Source organism: Podarcis vaucheri (genome assembly GCF_965113315.1).
Source record: "Podarcis vaucheri genome assembly, chromosome: 10".
Taxonomy (NCBI): Eukaryota; Metazoa; Chordata; class Lepidosauria; order Squamata; family Lacertidae; genus Podarcis; species Podarcis vaucheri.
In genome coordinates, this window is record NC_138748.1 from 20,058,280 (window position 1) to 20,079,774 (window position 21,495).

At 45.1% G+C, this 21,495-nt stretch overlaps 1 protein-coding gene and 1 long non-coding RNA gene across 3 annotated transcripts in view; both read right to left on the reverse strand.

The window, feature by feature from the left end:
- Positions 1 to 6,148, reverse strand: part of MET (MET proto-oncogene, receptor tyrosine kinase) — a 99,247-nt gene extending 93,099 nt beyond the window's left edge. The window contains exon 1 of one of the 2 annotated variants that reach the window (XM_082239468.1): positions 6,064 to 6,148. Coding sequence is in view for 1 of the 2 variants with exons in the window: in XM_082239467.1 (XP_082095593.1) it covers positions 4,657 to 4,662 (6 nt within the window). In the remaining variant the exon portion in view is untranslated. Of the gene's footprint in view, positions 1 to 4,656; positions 4,678 to 6,063 lie in introns of those variants that run through there. The other variant, XM_082239467.1, reaches the window with a different exon arrangement.
- Positions 6,149 to 15,594: 9,446 nt separating this feature from the next.
- Positions 15,595 to 21,495, reverse strand: part of LOC309541751 — a 43,443-nt gene continuing 37,542 nt past the window's right edge. The window contains exons 2-3 of the long non-coding RNA XR_014223883.1: positions 17,204 to 17,988; positions 15,595 to 16,060 (exon numbers count right to left, since the gene is read on the reverse strand). This is a non-coding gene — a long non-coding RNA (uncharacterized lncRNA). The remainder of the gene's footprint in view (positions 16,061 to 17,203; positions 17,989 to 21,495) is intronic.

The window sequence follows — 21,495 nt, forward strand, 5'->3', positions numbered from 1 at the left end:
CAGGTAAGTAATTAGGCACTCGTTGACTAGTCTAAGAGAAGCAAGCTTTCAAACCCAAGCCGGTAAATAAACGGCAAAAACTCGCTACTGGCCTCCAAAATGTTCCTTCTCAAAGCTGAAAAGAGAACAATAGGAGCATAACTGCACATCTTAGCTCTTTAGGGCCAAAAGATGCAACTCAACAAGTCTTCTGGCAGTCTGTCAGATTTATGGAAACAACTGCGATGAAATGCAGTTGTCAGTATGTCATTGAATTTAATGCAATGTTAGATACAACACCTCTCCTAATTTTCTCTTTGATAAAGAGTTGTGTCATCCTCTTGTCAAAGGCATATTATAAACGATCATGGGACACTAAGAGAACAATCCTAGCCAAGTATCCTAGGCAAGTGTACTTGCAAATAAGTTTTGCTATGCTAAATGGGGCATCGTTCCTAGTAAGCAAGAATTGCAGGCTTCATGAGCCTGATCTAATGGGGTTTACAGTTTTCCAACCTGCTCTTCTGCTAGTATTCTCATATAAAGACCCAGCTACAAAGCCATCTCACCCCTGTCACCCCCAACATGTCCTCCCCCCAAATCCTCACCAGCGATGGTAGTAATCAGCCCACCAAGGTACAAATGAATGCTGTGCTAACCTCATAGATAAAGATTAAATGGTAGATAATTTTACAAGAGTGGAATCAGAAGCAATTTTAAATGTGATTTATAAAAAAAAGCATGGTGAGATATAAAGGAATCCCACATCCCTCAAGCTCTACAGAATATATACAGGTGACATTAACCGTGAAGGTGCTTTTAATTCCCCCATATGATCCAGTATTAGCAGTCCATTGTAAGGAATTGAATTATTTAGCACAGTGAATTCTTTGCTCTGTTGTCTTGCTGAATGCCTGGTGAGCAGAGAGCCAACTACTTGTTGAACATTCAGGCCACCAAGTCCTTACGTAGATCCGCACCAAGTGGTGACTAGAATACAATTTACACTGCATGGTGACAATGCAGTCAATGATCTCCGATCTATTTAAAACAAACTTCAGTGTTGTGACAGTAATACATAGTATTTTCAAAGCTTCAAAAGAGCTATATTATTGCCGGCATGTTTTACATTATTAAATCTGTAATAGTGTTAAAGAAATATAGGGCAACACTTTTTTTAAAAAAAAAATGCCACCACATTGCATGCTGTGTAGGATGGAATAGCTCAAAAGAAGGGTGAAGGTGAAGAGTGGTTTAGCTAAGGCTGCTCCATTTTTGGCACTCATGCTGCAACATGACTTTGCTCCATCTACAGTGCATGTAGCAATATCAAAAGATTCCCCATCTTTCTGCACCAAGACTAGTTATGATAGCATCAGAAGGGGTTGCTGCCCAAAATGGGCATGAGTGCCGCCCTGGGGCACCTGAGCAGCTAGCTATGCCGCTGCATCTGGAGGCCTCCAGTTTGGGAACCCCTCTGGTCCAGGGTGGCTAACTATGAAGCCCCAAGTCTGTCACAAGATCCAGGGCAAGCTATCTCTTTCTTATCTGGAGGGGTTAATTCAAGACACCACCCGTGACCCATTCTACTGGAGCCATTAATGTAATCCTCATCAGCAAAGTTCACACCGCAAAAACAAACTCCAGGACAGTGGTACCTCAGGTTAAGTACTTAATTCGTTCTGGAGGTCCATTCTTAACCTGAGACTGTTCTTAACCTGAAGCACCACTTTAGCTAATGGGGCCGCTGGAGCACGATTTCTGTTTTCATCCTGAAGCAAAGTTCTTAACCTGAAGCACTATTTCTGGGTTAACAGAGTCTGTAACCTGAAGCGTATGTAACCCAAGGTACCACTGTACTAAATTTGTAGAAAACACACTTCTACACCAGAAGCACAGCTCCGTACTATCAAGGATGGAGACCCTGGGGCACTCCTTATGTTGCTGGACTCCAATGGTCAGGAATGAGATGATGGGAGCTTGAGTCCAACAACCTATTGAGAGTCATAGCTTCCTTATCCCTTTCTTAGCTTCTCTTGCAAAATTACTCAAAATATGTCACCCTATCAGTTTACTAGAACGAGGGGAGGCCGGGCAACCACTTGCACATACCTGCTGAAGCATGCTATACATAAACCATGCATACCATCCACCTTCACACACTGGGATCACAAAGCATCAACTCAAGTCACATGATGCACAAGCAGTGTGCAATATCCAGATTCATTACAAACAGCTGTACGCAAACAATTTGGTCACTTCTAAACTTTGAATTGAGCAGTATTTTGTGTTCCCACCTGCCCCCACTATGCCCAGATGTATAGTTCTAACACATTTATTAGCACTGATTGGAAGCACTGATTTCAACAGAACTTAACTCCCCCCTCCCAAAAAAATACAGTGGTACCTCGCAAGACGGATGCCTCGCAAGACAAAAAACGCGCAAGACGAAAGAGTTTTCCGTTTTTTGAGTCGTTCCGCAAGACGAGTTCTTGTGAGTTTGTTTCCTTTTTCTTAAAGCCGCTAAGCTGTTAATAGCCGCTAAGCCCTAATAGCCATGCTTCGCAAGACGAAAAAACCGCAAGACGAAGAGACTCGCAGAACGGATTAATTTCGTCTTGTGAGGCACCACTGTATTAAGGGTCTAAAGTATTTGACTATGCAACTACTATTATTTCCTTGATCTCTTTTGATTAGTACAGATTATAAACCTAAGTCTTACTCTTTAAAAATGTCTTTGTAACACTACTCTACTAGCCAACGTAGTATAGCATCTTTAATTTAAGGCTGCAGCTCTAAGGACACTTTGCTGATACTATTGAACTCAATGGGGCTTACTTCTGAGTGGAAATGTATAGGCTTGCACTATAAGTTATTAATGGATCACTTTACGTTTACACCAGAGGGATATATCCCTTTAGATGTTGCTGGACTACAACTGCTATAAACCCCAACCATTGAGACCTTAGGGTGGGTAATGGATGAATGAATAAATAAATAATATTGGTCATGCTGGCTGGGGCTGATCAGAGTTGCATTTCAACAACATCTGGAACCCAATGATGAATTCCAGTAGCATGCTTTAATATGTGATGTAAATGACATAGTCTTGGCTAATATTGTCTTTTTGGACCATAAAAACAAGTGTGCATGCACACATTGCAACATGTATTATAACAAGAAGCCCACCCTCAAAAGAATGGAACCCACAAGAGAACGGGATGCAATGCATTCATATAGTATTTCTTGCCACGCCATTGCCTGTGTCCCAAGTTTCTTTGCATAAGTATTTCGGGTCATCACTTAAAAAGTAACTTTGATTAAGATAGTTTGGAAATGCAAAAATGATGGCTGCAAGCCACATCTCAGGCAACATACTATTCCAAAATAGACCCACGGGATTTTTTATTATTTTTTTTTTTGTTATCTGCACTTTTTGATTCAGAGTCCCATGGGCAGGTCATGCTTCCTCAAAATTATAACAGTCAAACTGGCTCCCATTAAGCCTCCCAGTGCAAATACCAAAAATGGGGGTGGGGTGGGGGAAAGGAATAAATCCCTTCGAAGAAAGGGTGATTTATTTGCTTTCAAACCAATCCACTGCTGGCATTATACCTACCACCAGCGACGGGTGGTGCCCCCCCACCTGCCTGCTTCCTTACTTACTTGCAACCAGTCCAGGAGTTGGCACCACCCAACAAACTTCCTCCTCCTTAGCCACAGCATTGCCCTTGTAGAAGTCAGCAACGGGGAGGATGGGGACAAGATTAGACCCAAAGATTTTGAAGGGGCTACAAGGTCAAACCCCTTGCAATGCAGGCATCTTTTTGCCCAACTTGGGGCTCGAACCCACAACCCGGAGATTAACAGCCTCATGCTCAACCAACTGATTCTGGCTCCACTTGCTATTGGGCTTGCCCTACCAGGCTCAACCAGCCACCACCGCTGGCCCCATTCACAGCAGGACAGCCCGCTTACCGCCAGTTACAAGTTCAGGGTGAAGTGAGGAACTTCGGTAGTTAGGCGGGCTGTGAACAGATGCATTATCCACCTGTAGTCAGGCTGAAGAAATCGCTCCCTCCGGGCAAGGCTGCCGGAACAGGCGTGCAGGGAAGCGAGCCTCTCCTTCTTCACCTTGCCTCGAGGACTCTCCCTGCGCTTCCTTATCCAGCGCCTCTGCTCTGAGTCAGATTGCGGGTGGCTCAAAAACTTCTTTGTAAGCAAGCCGCGTTGCAAGCTGCCTCCTCCAGGCACTTCGCTTCTTTCTGCCCTCCCCCCTTTTAAGGAACGAGTCACCCCTGAATCATCCAGGATCTCCTTTCAATCACCTCGCAGCGAGGAAAGGTCTTGGCTTACTCTCGGCTCCTTCCAGTGAGCTCAGCAGTTCTTCCCACCCACCCACTCTCTCTCTAGAAAGCGCAGATTCCCTTGCGCTCCAGCCCAACTAGGAATCAAATCACCGCACCAGACCCGAATAGATCTCAGGCCATCCTGAGCGAAGCCCAAGATCCAAGCAACAGCGATAGCATTTATCGATTTTAAGAAATAGGTGCTTGTTGGAAGCTCTTCCCCCCTAAATCCCATACGCGAGGGGGACTAAACCATGAATCCCTTGCGAGGAGGCAAATGCAAGTCCCACGGGTGCAGACCGGGTCATTTGGGGAGGAAAACCCCTACCTGCATATCACGTGGCGCTTCTGACCATCTCAAATGCACCTAAGCTGGCTGCCAGAGGAGTCACCGCCTAGGGACCTTTGCCCCGCTCCCCATAAGATATTTGAGGGGGGCGGGCCCCCCAAAGCTGATAGGCATTGGTATGTAAATAGTGTGTGTGCTCTGCACCATGTGATCGATAATGTGGGGCGGGGCTTCCCCTCCCCCCCTCGATTTTTTAAAATTCAAGTTGGCACTCCTGCCGGCTGCGCTTCCTCGGCGAAGAGGCAAAGCACCTTGCACATGCTTCAAAGCCTTCTCATCTCTTTCCCTGCACATGCTCTCGGAATGAGGTCTGGGGGGCTGAGCCCTGTCAAGTCCAGGCTGATCTCCAAGCGCAGCGGCAGCCAAAGAAACATTCCAGCTACTCATTTCCTCGACGATTATTATCAAGCAGCCACTCGCCAGCCACCGCTTACTCCGGATCAGCGATCGCTACGAGGAAGTGCAATCGCCTTAAATCGCGCCGCCGTCACAACTCGAATCCGCTGGAATGCCTCCCAGGCTGATCCTATATATACCCTTCTTTTACTTACCTGAGAATCAGCCTCGTGGTAAAGTTAAACGGGATTTCCTCCCGAGTAAGAGATCCGTGGGGCTGAGCTGCAAAACGAGGCGCCAAGCAAGCCTCCCCCCTGAAATGTCACATCCTTTGCGGTGGGGAGGAGAGAGGCTGGAAGGCTCCTCAATCCGGATCAGGGGTGCCAACTTGAATAAAATATTGAGGGGGGAAGGTGAGCAACGCCCCACATAATCGATCACATGATCTAGTGCACGCGCATCATTGGAATGGCGATGCCTGTCAACTTTGGGGGGAGGCGCCCCCTCAAATATTTTAGGTGGGGAAGAGACCTCGACCCCTAGGAGTTGGCTCCTAGGATCCAGATTCATGGCGGGGGTGGGGGCAAGGAAAGCCCGTCCGCATCTGCGCCAACCTCTCAGGACTTTCCCAGGCGCCCAGACTGAACCATACCAATCACTCCCTGGTCCGAAATCAATCCCCGATTGGAGCGAGACAGGATCGGACCTGCTGCCCAAAGCGCGCTCAAAACACAACGCTTACGACGGAGCGGGACCTGGTCCTGAAGAAAAGGCGTCCGGGGTCGGGCTGTGCCACGCTCCGAAGCAAGGGTCCCCGCCAGTGGCGTAGCGTGGGTTGTCAGCACCCGGGGCAAGGCAAGTAATTTGCGCACCCTAACCCGTGGATTTGCGCCCCCTAACCCTAACCCCCAGATGTTGCGCCCGGTGCGGCCGGCCCCCCCTGCACCCCCCCACGCTACGCCACTGGTCCCCGCTCCGACGCAGCCGCCGTTCTCTCCCCCCCCCTTCCCCGCTGCAACCTGCGGGGCTCTCCTGTAGTTTTGGCCGTACCTTGCTCGCGGAAGGCGGGGAGGGCGCAGCTGTTGCCTCACATCTGGATGCCGCCACCGACGGGTCCCAGCGAGCGCACCAGGAGCCGCCCCGCCGAGCGTCCCTTTTCCTTTCTCTTCCCTCAGCCACCTGGAGGGAAATGAGAGGGCGGCGACGCCGCCGGCGCTGCCTCCAAGTCAACCTCTGGCGCTCGCCGACGGGGCTCGCCCGAGCCTCCCTCCCTCTCGCTCGCTCGCTCGCTCGCTCTGGTGGCGGCTCCCAGCGGCAAATCCGCGCCGCCACTGCCTCTCGCGCCCCTCCCTTCCCGCGCGAGACTCCTGACCTGCCGCTGACTCACCAGTGGAGCCCGAGCGGGGCGGGCGGGCGGGCGCTCGCTGCCACAGAAAGGCAAAGCGCGCCTCGCTGGCTCAGGAGCGACTACGCTACAACGTGGGGCGAGTTCTTTCTCTCGGCGCGCGGGGAGGCAGAGCAGCTCGACGCGCCTCAGGGCCCGTTCCCGCCAATTCCGCCCCGCGCCTTCACCTCAGCCCCCCCCCCAAGCACACCAGCCAGGCCTCAGGTGGTTTCCTCCCCGAGCCTTTCCTCCTCAAACCAGGAGAGGAAGGAGGGCTTCGGGAGGAAACGCGGGGCTTCCAGCAGGCCCGCCGAGGGGAAGGACGAAAGCCGTTTCCCAGGAGCTCCCGTCAGCGCGCGGAGAAGCGCTTCAATTGTTAACAAGCCTTTCATTGTCTGGGGCTCGCTGTGTGCATTTCACGTATTAAAGCAATAAGTGACAAAACCCTCGCTGCTCCACAGGGGTGCCAACCTGAATAACATATTTTGGAGGGGGGCAAGCAAGCCCCACCCTGCATCACTGATCACATGACAGGGAGGCACCCGCACCATTTGAATGGCAATGCCCATTAACTTTGGGGCTGCCCCCTCAAATGTTTAATGGGGGAGGAACCACGGCCCCTCGGAGTTGGCTCCTATGCTCAGTTCAGAATGGCATGTGGCCTTGGGGTTTAGAGTAGCCACATGAAAGGAAGAAGTCAGAGTTCCTTCTCTTGGAATAGTTGTGCAGAAGGCAAGCTGCATCTACTGAAACTCTTTTCTACTCAGTGAAGGGGCCTTGCCTTTTTTCTTTTCAGTGGGGCACACAACTTTGGCTGCATGTGCACATCTGGAGAAGCGGTGGCTACCTGGAGATCACTGGTTGCCATTAGTCCCTATGACTTAAAAATGCTACAGGCAGCCGTGGATGGAGTGTGGAAGGACCTGTGGACCCAGAATTGGCCTCCACAGTCACTTACAGACTCACTGTTAAAACCGTGTTTATGGAAGACAATCTTACTCAGCTACAAGTGATCGCCAACGACGAAGTGGGGGAAGTTGCACAGTACCAAAGCCAATTTCCTTCCTGTTAAGTTGTGGGTGAACATATCAGACAACACAGCGATTCTTCAAACAGCTCTTGTGTATTCACAGGCCAGAACTGAACTGAACTGAACTGAAGGGTTCAGCCAGCCTTCTTATATAGAGCTCCACTACAACGCAACAGTAACCACTTTCTGTAACTATCCAATCACTGAACGTCACTTTCAATCCCTTATTTGCATATGTGGACCTGAGTGAAAACTATCTATAGTATCCCTCTGCTGGCCCAGGGTAAGAACTTCCGTACATAACACTTCCTTCTACTCTCTTTGCATGTAAAACTACGGCTCCTCCCTTCTCCACCCAGTGGCAGACTTTGGGCTTTAAAATTTCAGTGGTGCTCTGTGCAGTGGTAATTTCCAGCACCCCCAACCCTCCGTTGATCGTCACTGTTGCAGTGCCCGCTGAAGCACCCTTATGGCTCGGCGCCCAGGTCAGGCCACCCTCTCCTAAATCTACTTCTGCTCCACTTGGTCTAACCTCCCCACCAGAAACAAAACCATTGTCACAGCTACTTTTCTTCCAGTATTTATTGAGCTCAAGAGCAACAGGTTGGGAAGCAGCCAGTTATGGAACAATGTGTACCTTGGTAGCACAGTGTGTATATACCAGTCATTTCTGAGGTTGACTCTTCCACTTTAGAACTGCTTGCCCCTTTGGATGTCCTGATGCATTAAACTATTTTCTGTCATGGATTCGCTGCCTGTCCCTGCTAAAGTTCTATTCTGTCATCACAAATTCCCTATCTGTAAATGGAATTAACAGCACACAGCACTGCAGATTCATGAAGGGTCTTGTGCCATAGACTCATAGTCGCAACTTTAAGCAACTCCCATTCTTTCAGCCTCAGTTCTCAGGAGGGGAACAGTAGAGTGAATAACTACACCAGCAGAAAATTGTGAAGGAAACCATGCAATAGCTCAGTGGGTAGAGCATGAGACTTTTAATCTCAGGGCTGTGTGTTTGAGCCCCACATTGGGCAAAAAGATTCTTGCCTTGCGGGGGGTTGGACTAGATGACTCAATTCTATGATTCTATGATCTAGGCTAGAATGAGGGGGTGCTATTTTCCTCTTCTGGTGAGAGATGAGAAACCGAGGAATAAGGTTGGAATAATAGGACTGCCACGTGCAGCTAGTCTTGCATTACCAGTTGTGTGTGAATTTGCAATTACCACATTGAGCACTTTCTTCTGAAGAAATGTGCAGAGGATTGTAATGTCAAACTCAGTCCCAAAGCCCCATAAAATATTTGTCATGCAAAAGAAAAATCATGATATGATCTCAAAAGTTATTAATGTTCTAGATTAATTTTTAATATAGACCCACTGCTTCTGTACGCATTGTCCCTGAAATCCACATTCCACACATAAAACCTGTTTAAGCAAGCACTGGCAGATGTAATGCAAACAAGGAAGTCCCACTGAGTTTCAGTTACCACATTGTAACCATCACAGGTCTTTATATTGACATTAATAGGTTTATATTAATTTGGTATGCTTTACTGTTTCCAAAAGTAAACTGCCTGGCTCAAGGTCTTGTGTGAACAGGGGGACCCCCTCCCCGTACTTTCTGCCTTCTCAAATACATTTGCTCCCAAAATGCAGTTGTTAATAAATAGCCTGGGAACTAGCTTTCGTACATAAAATTTAACCCCCAAATGTGATGATTAGGGAATCCTCTTGGCAGCTTTCATAGCCGTTTACAAGTATCTTTAATACAGTGCTCATGACATGGCAGCCAAAACACAGACAGAAACACAGACAAACACACACAGAGAGCAAGAGAGCTATGAGCAAAAGTGATCTAAAGACTGCAAACACATTTGTATGCAGTGCCAGTGTAGGATCTGTTGTGAAACAATGGATTTACTGCCTAGTAGGTGTTGCACACTGCTTTCCTCCGGTTCTGCCTATGCTGTGCTTTGCATAATATTTGTTTGAAAATATTGCAAAATGTTATCCCCAAACAAGCCAAACCCAAGTAGTGCTGTTCTTGAAACTTCTCACCACTCAGGGAAATGGGGAAGCAAGACAATAGATAAGGTTAATCTTTTCTGCTATAGAGGTATTAAATATGAGGCAAGCTGCTGTTACTCATTCTTACACTGACACATAATGCAGTTAGTCATTTGCCATTCCTACAGATTTCTATGGATAAGGATGGTGGGGGATAGGACTGGTTAGAATAGGTGTGGATGGGTGAGGGGAACTTCGGCTGGATTGATATCAGCACCGCTTGAGAAGCGATGCTGCCATCCCCTCATTCTGGCCATCTTCACATTTCTCTCTGTGGAAGTGAAGCCTTCCACATCAGCTTAAATTTAAAAGCCATCCCACGCAATATTGTACCAACCCCTCTCATTTCTTGGCAAGGATGCAATTATCAAATGGCTGTCATTGCAAATCTCAAGGGTTTCATTTTTTTACCACTGGTGCACTTGAGCCAGTATCCTGAGACGAAACGTAGCTCAACAGAGTGTCGCAAGCCGAGCAGCCCACGTGTTTTAATATCTAAGTACTCCGTTTCTCTTGGGAGCCGTATACCCACAAATAGATGGCTATTTGATGATGTTTATGAGGTGATTTAAGTCTGGGCCTCTTGGGAGAGATGTTCACCTTTGACAGTCTCGGCAGAAAGTACACAGATTGAATTTTCTCAGATATCTATTGTATTATCTCAGTAGGATGGTATGGAGGAGGAAGCCAGAGGTTACCCATGCATGTTTAAGTGAAGGATTAGGGCTTTATGTTGTATGAGATCTTTTATCTTGAGCACTGTGATTTTTAGTAACAATGTTCTCTGTGTCTATTTTAAAAACTGCCCTGGGGTCTTCTGGCAAAGTACAGGTAAAATAGGAAGCTGCAGCAGCAAAGAAGCAGAAGGACATTGGCAACAAAGAAACCTCCAAGGTCTCATTAATGCTACAATTCACTTTTTTTTTTTTGCAACAAAGGATTATTCTTATTTTATATGGCTGCAAGGGGCAGAGTCCAGGTAACCTGCACAGTGTTTATTAGGAACATTGGATACAAATATTACCATAACATGTTTTTTCCTCCTATGTTTGTTTTGTGTATTAACAACAGCAGGAGCCATCTAAGGAAAATGTGATTATGGCAAACATTTCCCTCTCTGAAGACAGAAGAACTACTCTTAATTAAGTAATTAAAGGTCAACAGTGGAAAAAGTGTAATCGAGCTTCTTGGATTTAAATTACTCCCACAATCAACTAATCTACATGATCCTGCTTTCAGCTAGGAATTGGTCTGAAAAAATGGTTTGTGTTAATTGTCACTCCAGGAAAGAAGCATCAATACACATACATAAACTATGTTTATTATGAACTAGTAATCCCACTTGTTATTTTTCCTATTGCCTCTGCTTACTGAGGCACCCTTGGGCTTCTTCCAACCTAAAAGGTTGGGTGTGCCTTTAAAGGGGCAGACATTCAGCTAAGCTCTATTATCCAGATATACTGGGTTTACAATACAGTGGTACCTCAGGTTAAGAACTTAATTTGTTCCGGAGGTCTGTTCTTAACCTGAAACTGTTCTTAACCTGAAGCACCACTTTAGCTAATGGGGCCTCCTGCTGCTGCTGCACGATTTCTGTTCTCATCCTGAAGCAAAGTTCTTAACCCGAGGTAATATTTCTGGGTTAGCGGAGCCTGTAACCTGAAGCGTATGTAACCTGAAGTGTATGTAACCCGAGATCCCACTGTAATGGTGGAAGAATAAGACTTCATGGTGTCAGTGCATGTCTTAGCCTCAAGAAAATTCCCCATATGGGCTTCTCTGATTGGTAGCACCAGGCAAGGTTCAGATTTCCTCCAGATAATTTTTTTTAAAAAACTACCTGAAATTATTGTACAGCCCCCCAAGTAAACTAAAATTTATGTGATATCTCAAATTAACTCTCCCTTTGGTCTGAAAACACCCCAACAGATTTATTGTGATGCAGGGCTTTCTTTTCAGCTGGAATTCACCAAAACACTGTTTTGGCAGCTCTAAAGGTGAGCACCATTTCCATTATAAGAGAACAAGGGAGGCGTTCGTGGCGAGTTCTGGCACCTCTTTTTCGAGAAAAATAGCACGGAGTGAAAAACAGTGTGGCACAGACACTCCTTTTATGGGTGTACCACGCGTGAGAAAACACTCATCCCACAGTGTAAACCTCAAATCCACCTGTTTCCACTTCCCAGCATTCCAAGTCAACACAACTTTGTCCCTTAATTCTATGGAATCCCTGGGTTTCACAATAACCTTTGAAAGTACCTGCACTGGGGTTTATTACAAGTAAGGGAGAAGTGGAAAGGCTTGTGCAGGCAGGCACAGAACAGATATTCCATGCCATTTGTGGATCAGTGAATGAATGTTATTGAAGTGTTTATGAGTGTAGCTGTAGCACTTCGGATTTTATTAAGCCCCCATCCCCTCCCCCCCAAAACCATCTCAAATTTCTAGTTCTAGGAAGAACATGTCAACATATATGGGAACTATGCAAGGATTAGTACCAGGAAAGTGAGAGATAAAATTGCAATTAAATGTGACCAAAATTGCTGGCATATGAGCATTATTAATGTCGCCAACTTTTCATCCTGCCCAAGGAGTATTTGTAAACAACTCAAGATGGAAATGAAATGACAGACTGAGCTAAACATACTTTGGACGGTCATCAGGGTTTGTTGGTCAGGTTTTATTCTGTTTTATTTTTGATCATGTACATTGCAAGGGTTGGTTCATGATTTAAGAAAGGGGATGGTTGATGCTATTTGTCTGCATTGATGACATTGCAATTTTCAGCTCCTCTTTCAAATTCTCAGCTCCTCCTGCAATTGTGACATTGCAGTTTTCAGCTGCTCCTTGGAAATCCCATCTCAAGCTACATTCCAACAAATCCCGAAAGCCAGGCTAACAAACAAAACACAAACACTACAAAATTGGCATATGAAATATTGTTTATCTGGACCACAGAATGAGGCAAGTGAAATTAAGCTAGAAAAAAATCAGAGATGGATTTGACTGTAAATTGGTTGATGTCCAAAACAAACAAACAAACAAACAAACAAACAAACAAACAAACAAACAAACACAAGATTTTAAGGGTTGTAGTAGCTATAACATCTATTTTGTAAAACCCCCCCAAAAAACACTCAGTGCTGTAACAGCTTTACTCGCTGACTGACGTATGTCAAAAGGCATCTGACAGTCTCAAATGGGCTTCCAGTTCTTAGTCCATCTCTCTTAAATACGCTTCTGTTCTGACCATCATTGCAAGATTGGGTTGACAATGTCTTCAGCGCAAGCAAGTCTGGGTGGGAAGGAAACAGATGGAGAAGATGTATCCTATTATGTTCCTTAATAATAATAAAAAGCTATTATTTGAGAAAAGAAAAATCCTCAGCAACAGTATGTGAGAGTGTTTGCTTCCCTTCCAAATATTTTTATTGAAAGTTTTCAACTTAAAATACAATAAAAACCAATCTAATCTAAAAAAGAAAGAGATAAAGAGGAGCGAAAATAAGAGAGAATAAAAGGCAAGAAATAAAAAGCTGAGTGAGAGAAAAAGAAATAGAAAAATAGATATAAAAACTCTCTATCAGAGTTGTATCATGTCCTTTATTCGTAGGATTGCAGTGCACATAAGTAAGAGGATATCGTTGCACACCACCACAATCTCCAAAAATGGTGCAGGATTCAGGGGTTCAGCCACTTTGCCCAGGATTTGTGTTTCCTTTGGAATGAGGTGCAGCAGAGACAGTGGTGTCTCTATGATATATGGTTTATTTACACGTATATGCAATCTGAGCCTATGGTGGAGAGGTTCACAACACTAACACCCACTTTGCTTCCCCCTTAGCTGCAGCCTTGGATTCACACAGAAATCTGTATCACTCTGCATCTCTCAGGTTGCCCAGTCTGCAGTTTTTGTTCTAGCTTCTAGCTCACATCACTCAACTTTCAACCCTGTTCTTTTGCCTTTCTAACCACCAGCCAGTTGAAGGAAGGGGCTCCACCTGTTTGCTGTCTCACACTGATCCACTTCCTTTGTCCCAATAGTGGTGCATTACCTAGGCTAGCACCTCACCAGGAAACTAGCCTGGCTTACATTGTAACATATGCTGGATCCAGGAGTTAGATGGGTTTCGACAAACTGCCTACTGCCCCCCCCCCCAGTTCATAACAATATATATCATTGCATGCATGCCAGGCTCTGAGTAGCAAGAGACTTCAGGGGTACCAGCACTTACTTAGGGTTCTCTTTCCTTAGAATGAAGGTCACTGGAGACTGTGGTGTTCTTAAGATATGTTTTTATTTACTCATGCATACAACTGAGTACAGTGGTACCTCTAGTTGTGGACTTAATCCGTTTCAGGGTGCTGTTTGCACCCCAAAAAGTCTGTAACTAGAGTGCCTCTTCTGTGCATGTGCAGGGCGTGATTGCTTCTGCGCATGTGCAAAGTGTGCAGATTGCTTCTGCGCATGTGCAGGCGGCGAACCTAGAAGTAAACACTTCCGGGGCTTGGATTTGGATTTGATATCCCGCTTTATCACTACCTGAAGGAGTCTCAAAGTGGCTAACATTCTCCTTTCCCTTCCTCCCCCACAACAAACACTCTGTGAGGTGAGTGGGGCTGAGAGACTTCAGGCAAGTGTGACTAGCCCAAGGTCACCCAGCAGCTGCATGTGGAGGAGCGGAGACGCGAACCTGGTTCACCAGATTACGAGTCCACCACTCTTAACGCTGAAAGTCCGTAACCAGAGCGGAACGTAACACAATGTATGACTGTATAAGATGGAATGATTCACAGCATTAACACTTCAGCAGATGTTGCATCCTCATTAGGTCTCCAGGAAGGCTGCTCAAGGCGATAGCTTTGGATTCAGCCTGGAGCAAGACAAGCCTCTGTGACTCTTTTCCAGCTCCCAGCTTCAGCCCAGACTAAAATAAAAGCTACCTCCCTGGCATATTGACCCCTAGGGTGACATACCATCCAGCCAAGTGGCTTACCCCTTCCCATCAGGTGTCTCTACTGACAACACACATGCTTTTACCAGCTCTTTAGACATATAAATAGGGTGCTTACAGGCCATTAACTTAACAAAGAAACTAGTCTCATCTCTTCAACAGTCTCTTCTACTACCAACTACAATCTTACAGTTGTAAAATAACAGGTTTGGTTGGGACCCACGATCCAACTCAACCACTAAACCTGTAACAGTATTATTTGAATGATTTGTGTTGGTAAAGGGGAAGTGAGGTTACAAGTTACCTCTGATTCTTCAAATTCCATATTGCTATGGAAAATGACATTTATTCTGATCTTGTTAGGTTTTAACTAAAAACTTTACACATGCAGATATTTGAACTAGGAGGCTTTTAAAAAGGGAAATATAAAGCAAAACTGGATATCATTAGTGCTTTTGCAATATGTTTATCTTTTTGAGTTTCCTACCATCCCAGAGACATCTAACCTACTTGGAAGATAAGTAACTAATATGATCATATGAATCACTTAGGTCAGCATTTATATTCTGCATATTTGCTTAGTTTGGAATGTCTGTTAATAAATATTCACATTCTGTTAGTGCTTCCAAGAAGAAGCACTATTTAGGAGAGTTGTTTTTTTTTAAGGATAAATACAGTGTTAAAGCAAATTGCAGTCTCTTTAACTGTACTTGTCCTGATATACTTGGATTTGCAATATTAAAACTCTCTGTCCTCACCAGCATATAGTTAATTAATTACATTTTAATTTGCTTTATTTTTTAAAACAAAAATACTTTACTGTCATTTCTGAACGTACAGGACAGAAGTACATATATCAACCATTAACAATTGTGACCTGCATTTTTCACTTATGCATTCAAATAAATTTAGGCTGCTTTGCAAACATAGCCCATATTTCAAGGATGTAGGGAAAAAACATTTAAAACCAAGGGGGAAAAAACCCGACAACAGTGAGATGTAGTTCTACTAGCACAAAAATAGACATAAAATGCTGCTTCTATAGGGGCCTATGTATTTTAATTCATTTCTAATAATCTGCTCACCCTCGCCATTAAACTGAATGGGGAAGTGAAAACAGAGATGGAGAGGGGATTTTTTTTTGTTTTCTTGTTCAGCACTGTGCTGCTATATAAATATTTTAAAAGTCCATAATAAAATTCCATGTGCACACTGAAGCCCCAAGAAGGAATCTGTAGCTAAGGGCAACTAGCCGTAAGGAATGCCTACGGCCAGATGAATCTGACCACTTTCTGCCAGTGGTTACAAACACCCACATCCCAATCTAGTAACAGACTATCAGAAACTTCTCTGGGTGTATCCTTAGCTGGTGGAAACAGCACATTTTCCCTCTTGACTCAGTAGCTGAGGCTGGACATAAATTGCTCTTTTAAAACTCCCCACTTATCATCCGTTTGGGAGGAGATGGCAGCAGTGGATTCCTTCCCTGCTCCTGCTTACCTTTTCTCTGCCAAACAGTCAATCAGCAGGATTTTGGCTTTTTAAAAGCCCTAGGAGGGAGCAGCCACAGTTACTCTGTGCAGAGTGCTTTGGGTGGGAGCTACGGAGACCTGCAATGTTTTATAATTTAGAAGGGAAAATAATACATCACTTCCAAGTATTGTGTAGTAAACAAAATCTGCCCTTATTCCCTTATGGGGGGGGGCGCAAGAGCCCTTATAGAGTCCTTTGTAGGTTCTCCATCAGTAGAAGAAAATAACAGAGGCCAACCAGAGAATATTGAGAAGCAAGGCAGCTAGTAAGCCTGATCTTTACTGAACTTTTGCAACAGGGTGTTTCCCTCACACAGGAGAAAGGAGGAGGACCCACAACAAAGGTGCCTGCCCTTATATAGACATTTTAAATTGCCTTCCCTGGAGCTCAAGACCACCCCTCCATACATCATGCATACATAACAGAAAGGATGTAACCCAAGACCACCCTCCACAAACATCATACCTACATCACAGAAAAGGCGGTCTACAACAGAGATTTGAATGTTGTTGTTTTTCCTCTCTGCCAGGTTATCTGGTAATGCCTTATCTGATTGCCTTTCCTGGTAGTCTGACCATTCCTTTGAGATGGTGATTACCCAATTCTTGAGACAATGGGAAGGTTCCCTCACCACCTCCTTCCTTGCAGAGAAAACATTTGGTCAGTTTGGGAGTCAAAATGGCTCCAGGACGGTCTTCCTGTGCTGCTCCAGACATGTGGTCCACATATCTATGTACGTGCTTGGTTGGTATATTTATGAACATTTATTATATATATATAAGACCTTATTTTTTTAATTTCAATTGGAATGTGACACTAGTGGTTCAGAGGGGAGTAAGGATAGGCTGCGCAGCTTAACTCAGTCCGTTTAAGTCTCACTGGTATAGAGTCCAGGGCTGGCCCAACCATGAGGCAAGGTCAGGTGACCTCCTCTGGCAGCAGGATTCATAGGGGCAGGAGGCCCAGCCTCCAAGGAATGCATCGCCAATTGTCACCACAAGCTCCTCAGAGGCTGGATCTGCTACCTCCTCAGCAGCCCACCACAATGCCACCTCTGTAGCAGCCTCTCAACAAATAGGTCTCCTCTCACCTCTAGGAAGGAAACAGTGGGGTCTGTCTTGTGGGGTCTGCTGGGCATGGTTCAGCACAGGCCCCTTTCTTCTGCGATGCCTTTTATTCCCAATTCAGCCATTGGGTAAAGTTGATTTGATTCCACTTACCTTGTTCCTGATGTAGATATTCTCTCCCCTTTCTGACCTAGTCGTGGTGGGGACACCATTTTGTGGTTCGCCTCGGTTGCCAAAATGTCTTGGACGGCCCTCACTGAAACATAGGCCTGAGTCATTCCGTTTCATGCAAAGTTCTTGAAAGCGTGCAAATTTTGGTGCCACATTTTATTATGAAATATGAGCTTCTTAAATGTCACTTGGCACCTTTCAATGATTTTCAATGCAGCCATGTTTAAAGTAAGCGTTTTGTATACGTATTTATATGTAAAAAATATGTATTTTTGTGTGTACTTCTTGCAAAATTTTGAGACCCGCGTAATCTGACCAGGAGTTGTGTTCCAATCTTCAAGGAAGTTTGGCAGCATCCGATCAGATCAGTCCACTGTGAAATGCAGGCTGAATAAATTCACCTACAAAGAGGCAATTCTTTGCCTTGAAAGAGCATCAGTCTGCTCCCCAAACAAGCAGCAAGCCTTTGCGGTTCCCCAAGGCAGATTTTTTGCTTATCAGAAATGCACATTTATTTTTCTTTGTTCACAGGTTGCTGCTTTATTTGCAGTTTTGCCACCCCAGGAGAAGAAGAGGGGATGTGCCTCAGAGACAGCACGGTTGATTATGTATGTGCCTTTCTCCAGTTCCATTTTGCATTATAGGCCTAGTCCCTCAAGTTTTTCTCACTTCTGTGGCTGCTGTGGAGACCAGGAACAGGATTTATTTGATTTGAGCTTCAGGCACCATGGAAGGCACACCTGTGACTGCCACTCTGTTTGCTCTTCCTGAGTTAAAAAAGAAAAGGGGGGGGGGAGAACATAAGGTTATCTAATCAGACCTTTAGACTTCCCAAATTCCACAAGTTTTTGTTTTGTTTTAATCATTGCCCTGAGGGGCATGTGCTAGCTAAGTCCTATAAAAACCATCAAAGGCCAAATTCCTAAGCCTATCTACTCAGCGATCAATTTCATGTTAATAGTGGGGCTTGCCATTATTTTTCTTGAGGACTGGATGTGTGAAAGGCATCAAAATTATTTTGAGATGGGAGTTAAGGTAAACCAACGAACATGAGAGAAGAGACCAATTTTATGCAACAAAACTTTAGGACCCAGCCATTGAAGTACAAGAAAGGAGATTCCAACGAAACATCAGGAAGAACTTTCTGACAATAAGAGCTGTTCGTCAGTGGAACAGTCTCCCTCAGGATGTTGTGGACACTCATTCCTTGCAGGTTTTTAAGCAGTCAGTCATGGATGCTTTAGGTTAGATTCCTGCACTGTAGTGGCTGGGGAAACCCAGCCAGATGGGTGGGGTATAAATAAAAAAATTCTTATTCTTATTATTGGATTAGATGACCCTTGGGTCCCTTCCAACTATGATTCTATGATTCTAAGTAACCTAAGTTCAGCATCATATCACTGGGAGCAATAGCACAAGAATAGGGAACCTTTCCTCATGAGCAACCTTGGCTCCCTCTAAATGTTCTTTTAAATATGGGTACATGATTATTCGTACTCACCATGGCATCAGGGTGGTTATATGTGATAGGGACACGGGTGGTGCTGTGCTCTAAACCACTGAGCCTCTTGGGCTTGCCGATTGGAAGGTTGGTGGTTTGAATCCCCACAACAGGGTGAGCTCCCGTTGCTCTGTCCCAGCTCCTGCCAACCTAGCAGTTTGAAAGCACGCCAGTGCAAGTAGATAAATAGGTACCACTCCGGCGGGAAGGTAAACGGCATTTCCATGCTCTCTGGTTTTCATTGTGGAAGAAGCAGTTTAGTCATGCTGGCCACATGACCCGGAAAGCTGTCTGTGAACAAATCACCAGCTCCCTCAGCCTGAAAGTGAGATGAGCACCACACCCAATGGTCGCCTTTGACTGGTCTTAACCTTCCAGGGGTCATTTACCTTTTACCTTGCCTTTTACCATAGATAGGCTGTGTAGGTCCGAGGGAGTTTGGAGGGAGTTTTCTTTAGGATGTTGGTTGTATATCTAACCCTGCTTATGTACAAGCTTTGCCCCTAAAAGACAAAAATCCTTCCGTTTCTTTCTTCTCAAGTTCTATATTCTGTTGTGTTCAGTTTGTTCAGAAAAGTGTTATCAAGATTTCCTTTCTCTCTAGACTCCATTGGCATTATTTAAGAGCTAACACAGGGCACCCAAGAAACATTTTAATGTGTGGGTTGGTTCATAGGGGGAAAGGTGATCCTTAACCTTTCCCAAGTCCAGACCGTGTGACCTTGGAAGGTCAAAACCACCGCTTTCCATTGGATCTGGAGACTGAATGGAAGTCTGTGATGATGTTATAAAGCCTGCATTATACACTCCTTACGTCCTGCCTTGGTTGGCATCCTGGTAGCTGCATTTTAAACCAATTAGGTTTCCAAGCACTTTTCAAAGGCAGCCCCACCATACAATAACCAGAAGCCAAGGCCTTCCACCATTTCCTCCATCAAAATAAACAGTGGCAGCCAATCCTATGCACAGTTACACAGACGTGAGTTCCACTTTAATTTTCTCCCTAGCTCCTCTTGAATGCAAAACAGTCTGTCCGGAGCCTTATGCCAAAACCTATCCAATTAGTGGCCCTCTTGAGGATCATTAGGGCAAGAGGAAGAGCAGTGTTTACAAGGCATTCCCACTTTGATGTATTGTTGAGGCTGCAGTATTGTGTTTGTTTTGCTGTTTACACAGCTTGGCAGCACAAACATATTGATCAGCCTAAGAATAGTCATTTGTTCCATTCCAAGATTTTGGTGGAACATCCCTTGTGGATCAATTGTGTTGGTGGGGTTTTGTGGATTGCTTACCCTTCAACATTTCTCTAATGGAAATAGGGATGCCCTATTCCATAATAATAACAAAAACTATTATTATTTTATTATTTATACCCCACCCATCTGACTGGTTTGCACCAGCCACTTTGGGCGGCTTCCGACACATAGAAAAACATAATAAAACAGTAAACATTAAAAAACTTCTCTATAGAGGGCTATGTTCAAATGACCTAAAGCAGGCATGTCCGAAGTCTGTTTCGGGGGTGTAATCTGGCCCACTGATCGGTTTAATCCGGCCCCTGTGGCAGTCTATCTCCTAGGGTAAAATCCTTTAAAAAAAGTGCTCAACAACTTGAGTCCTAAAAAAATGATTGTTCACTTCATCAAATCTAGCCCTCTTTGAAAAGAGTTTGGGCAGCTATGTAGTATCTTGTCTCGGGGGTCTCATGACTCCATACCCTCCAATGTTTTCCCGATGAAAATAGGGCTGTCCCATGGAAAATCAAGACATCCTGAGATCAAATCAGAAATCAGGACGGCTTTTGTAAATCCAGGACTGTCACTGGAAAATAGGGACACCTGGAAGGTCTGGGATTGGTGGGGTACATACTACCCTAAAGAATCACAAGGCCAGGAGGAATCTGTAGTTGGGCCCACAACACAATTCAGTTATTGTGAAGAGGTCGGATTCAGTTTAGAGTGTTTTCGGGGACTGAACAAAAGGATTTAACTTCAATGGTGGCATCTGAGTCTAACCGGTGTTCTGCATTGTGTGTGTGTAGGTGAGAGAGGGGGGAAAAGGAGGAGGGGGCTGTTGTTAGTCTGAATTTGGACTCAGACTGAAACATAAAGCTATGAGGCTTTTCCTCTCTTTTTGCTTAAGTTGACTAAACCATCCTTGTATTGCATGCTAATTTCTTGTGGTGTGGTATAGTGTAGTGTGGTGTAGTGGTTAAGAGCGGTAGTCTTGTAATCTGGGGAACCGGGTTCGCGTCTCCGCTCCTCCACATGCAGCTGCTGGGTGACCTTGGGCCAGTCACACTTCTTTGAAGTCTCTCAGCCCCACTCACCTCACAGAGTGTTTGTTGTGGGGAAGGAAGGGAAAGGAGAATGTGAGCCGCTTTGAGACTCCTGAAGGGGAGTGAAAGGCGGGATATCAAATCCAAACTACTACTACTACTACTACTACTACTACTACTACTACTCTTCTTCTTCTTCTTCTTCTTCTTCTTCTTCTTCTTCTTCTTCTTCTTCTTCGTTTTACAAAAGTACAGTGGTACCTCAGGTTACAGACGCTTCAGGTTACAGACGCTTCAGGTTACAGACTCTGCTAACCCAGAAATAATACCTCGGGTTAAGAACTTTGCTTCAGGGTGAGAACAGAAATTGCACGGCGGCGGCAGCGGGAGGCCCCATTAGCTAAAGTGGTACCTCAGGTTAAGAATAGTTTCAGGTTAAGAACAGACCTCCGGAACGAATTAAGTTCTTAACCCGAGGTACCACTGTATGTGCAA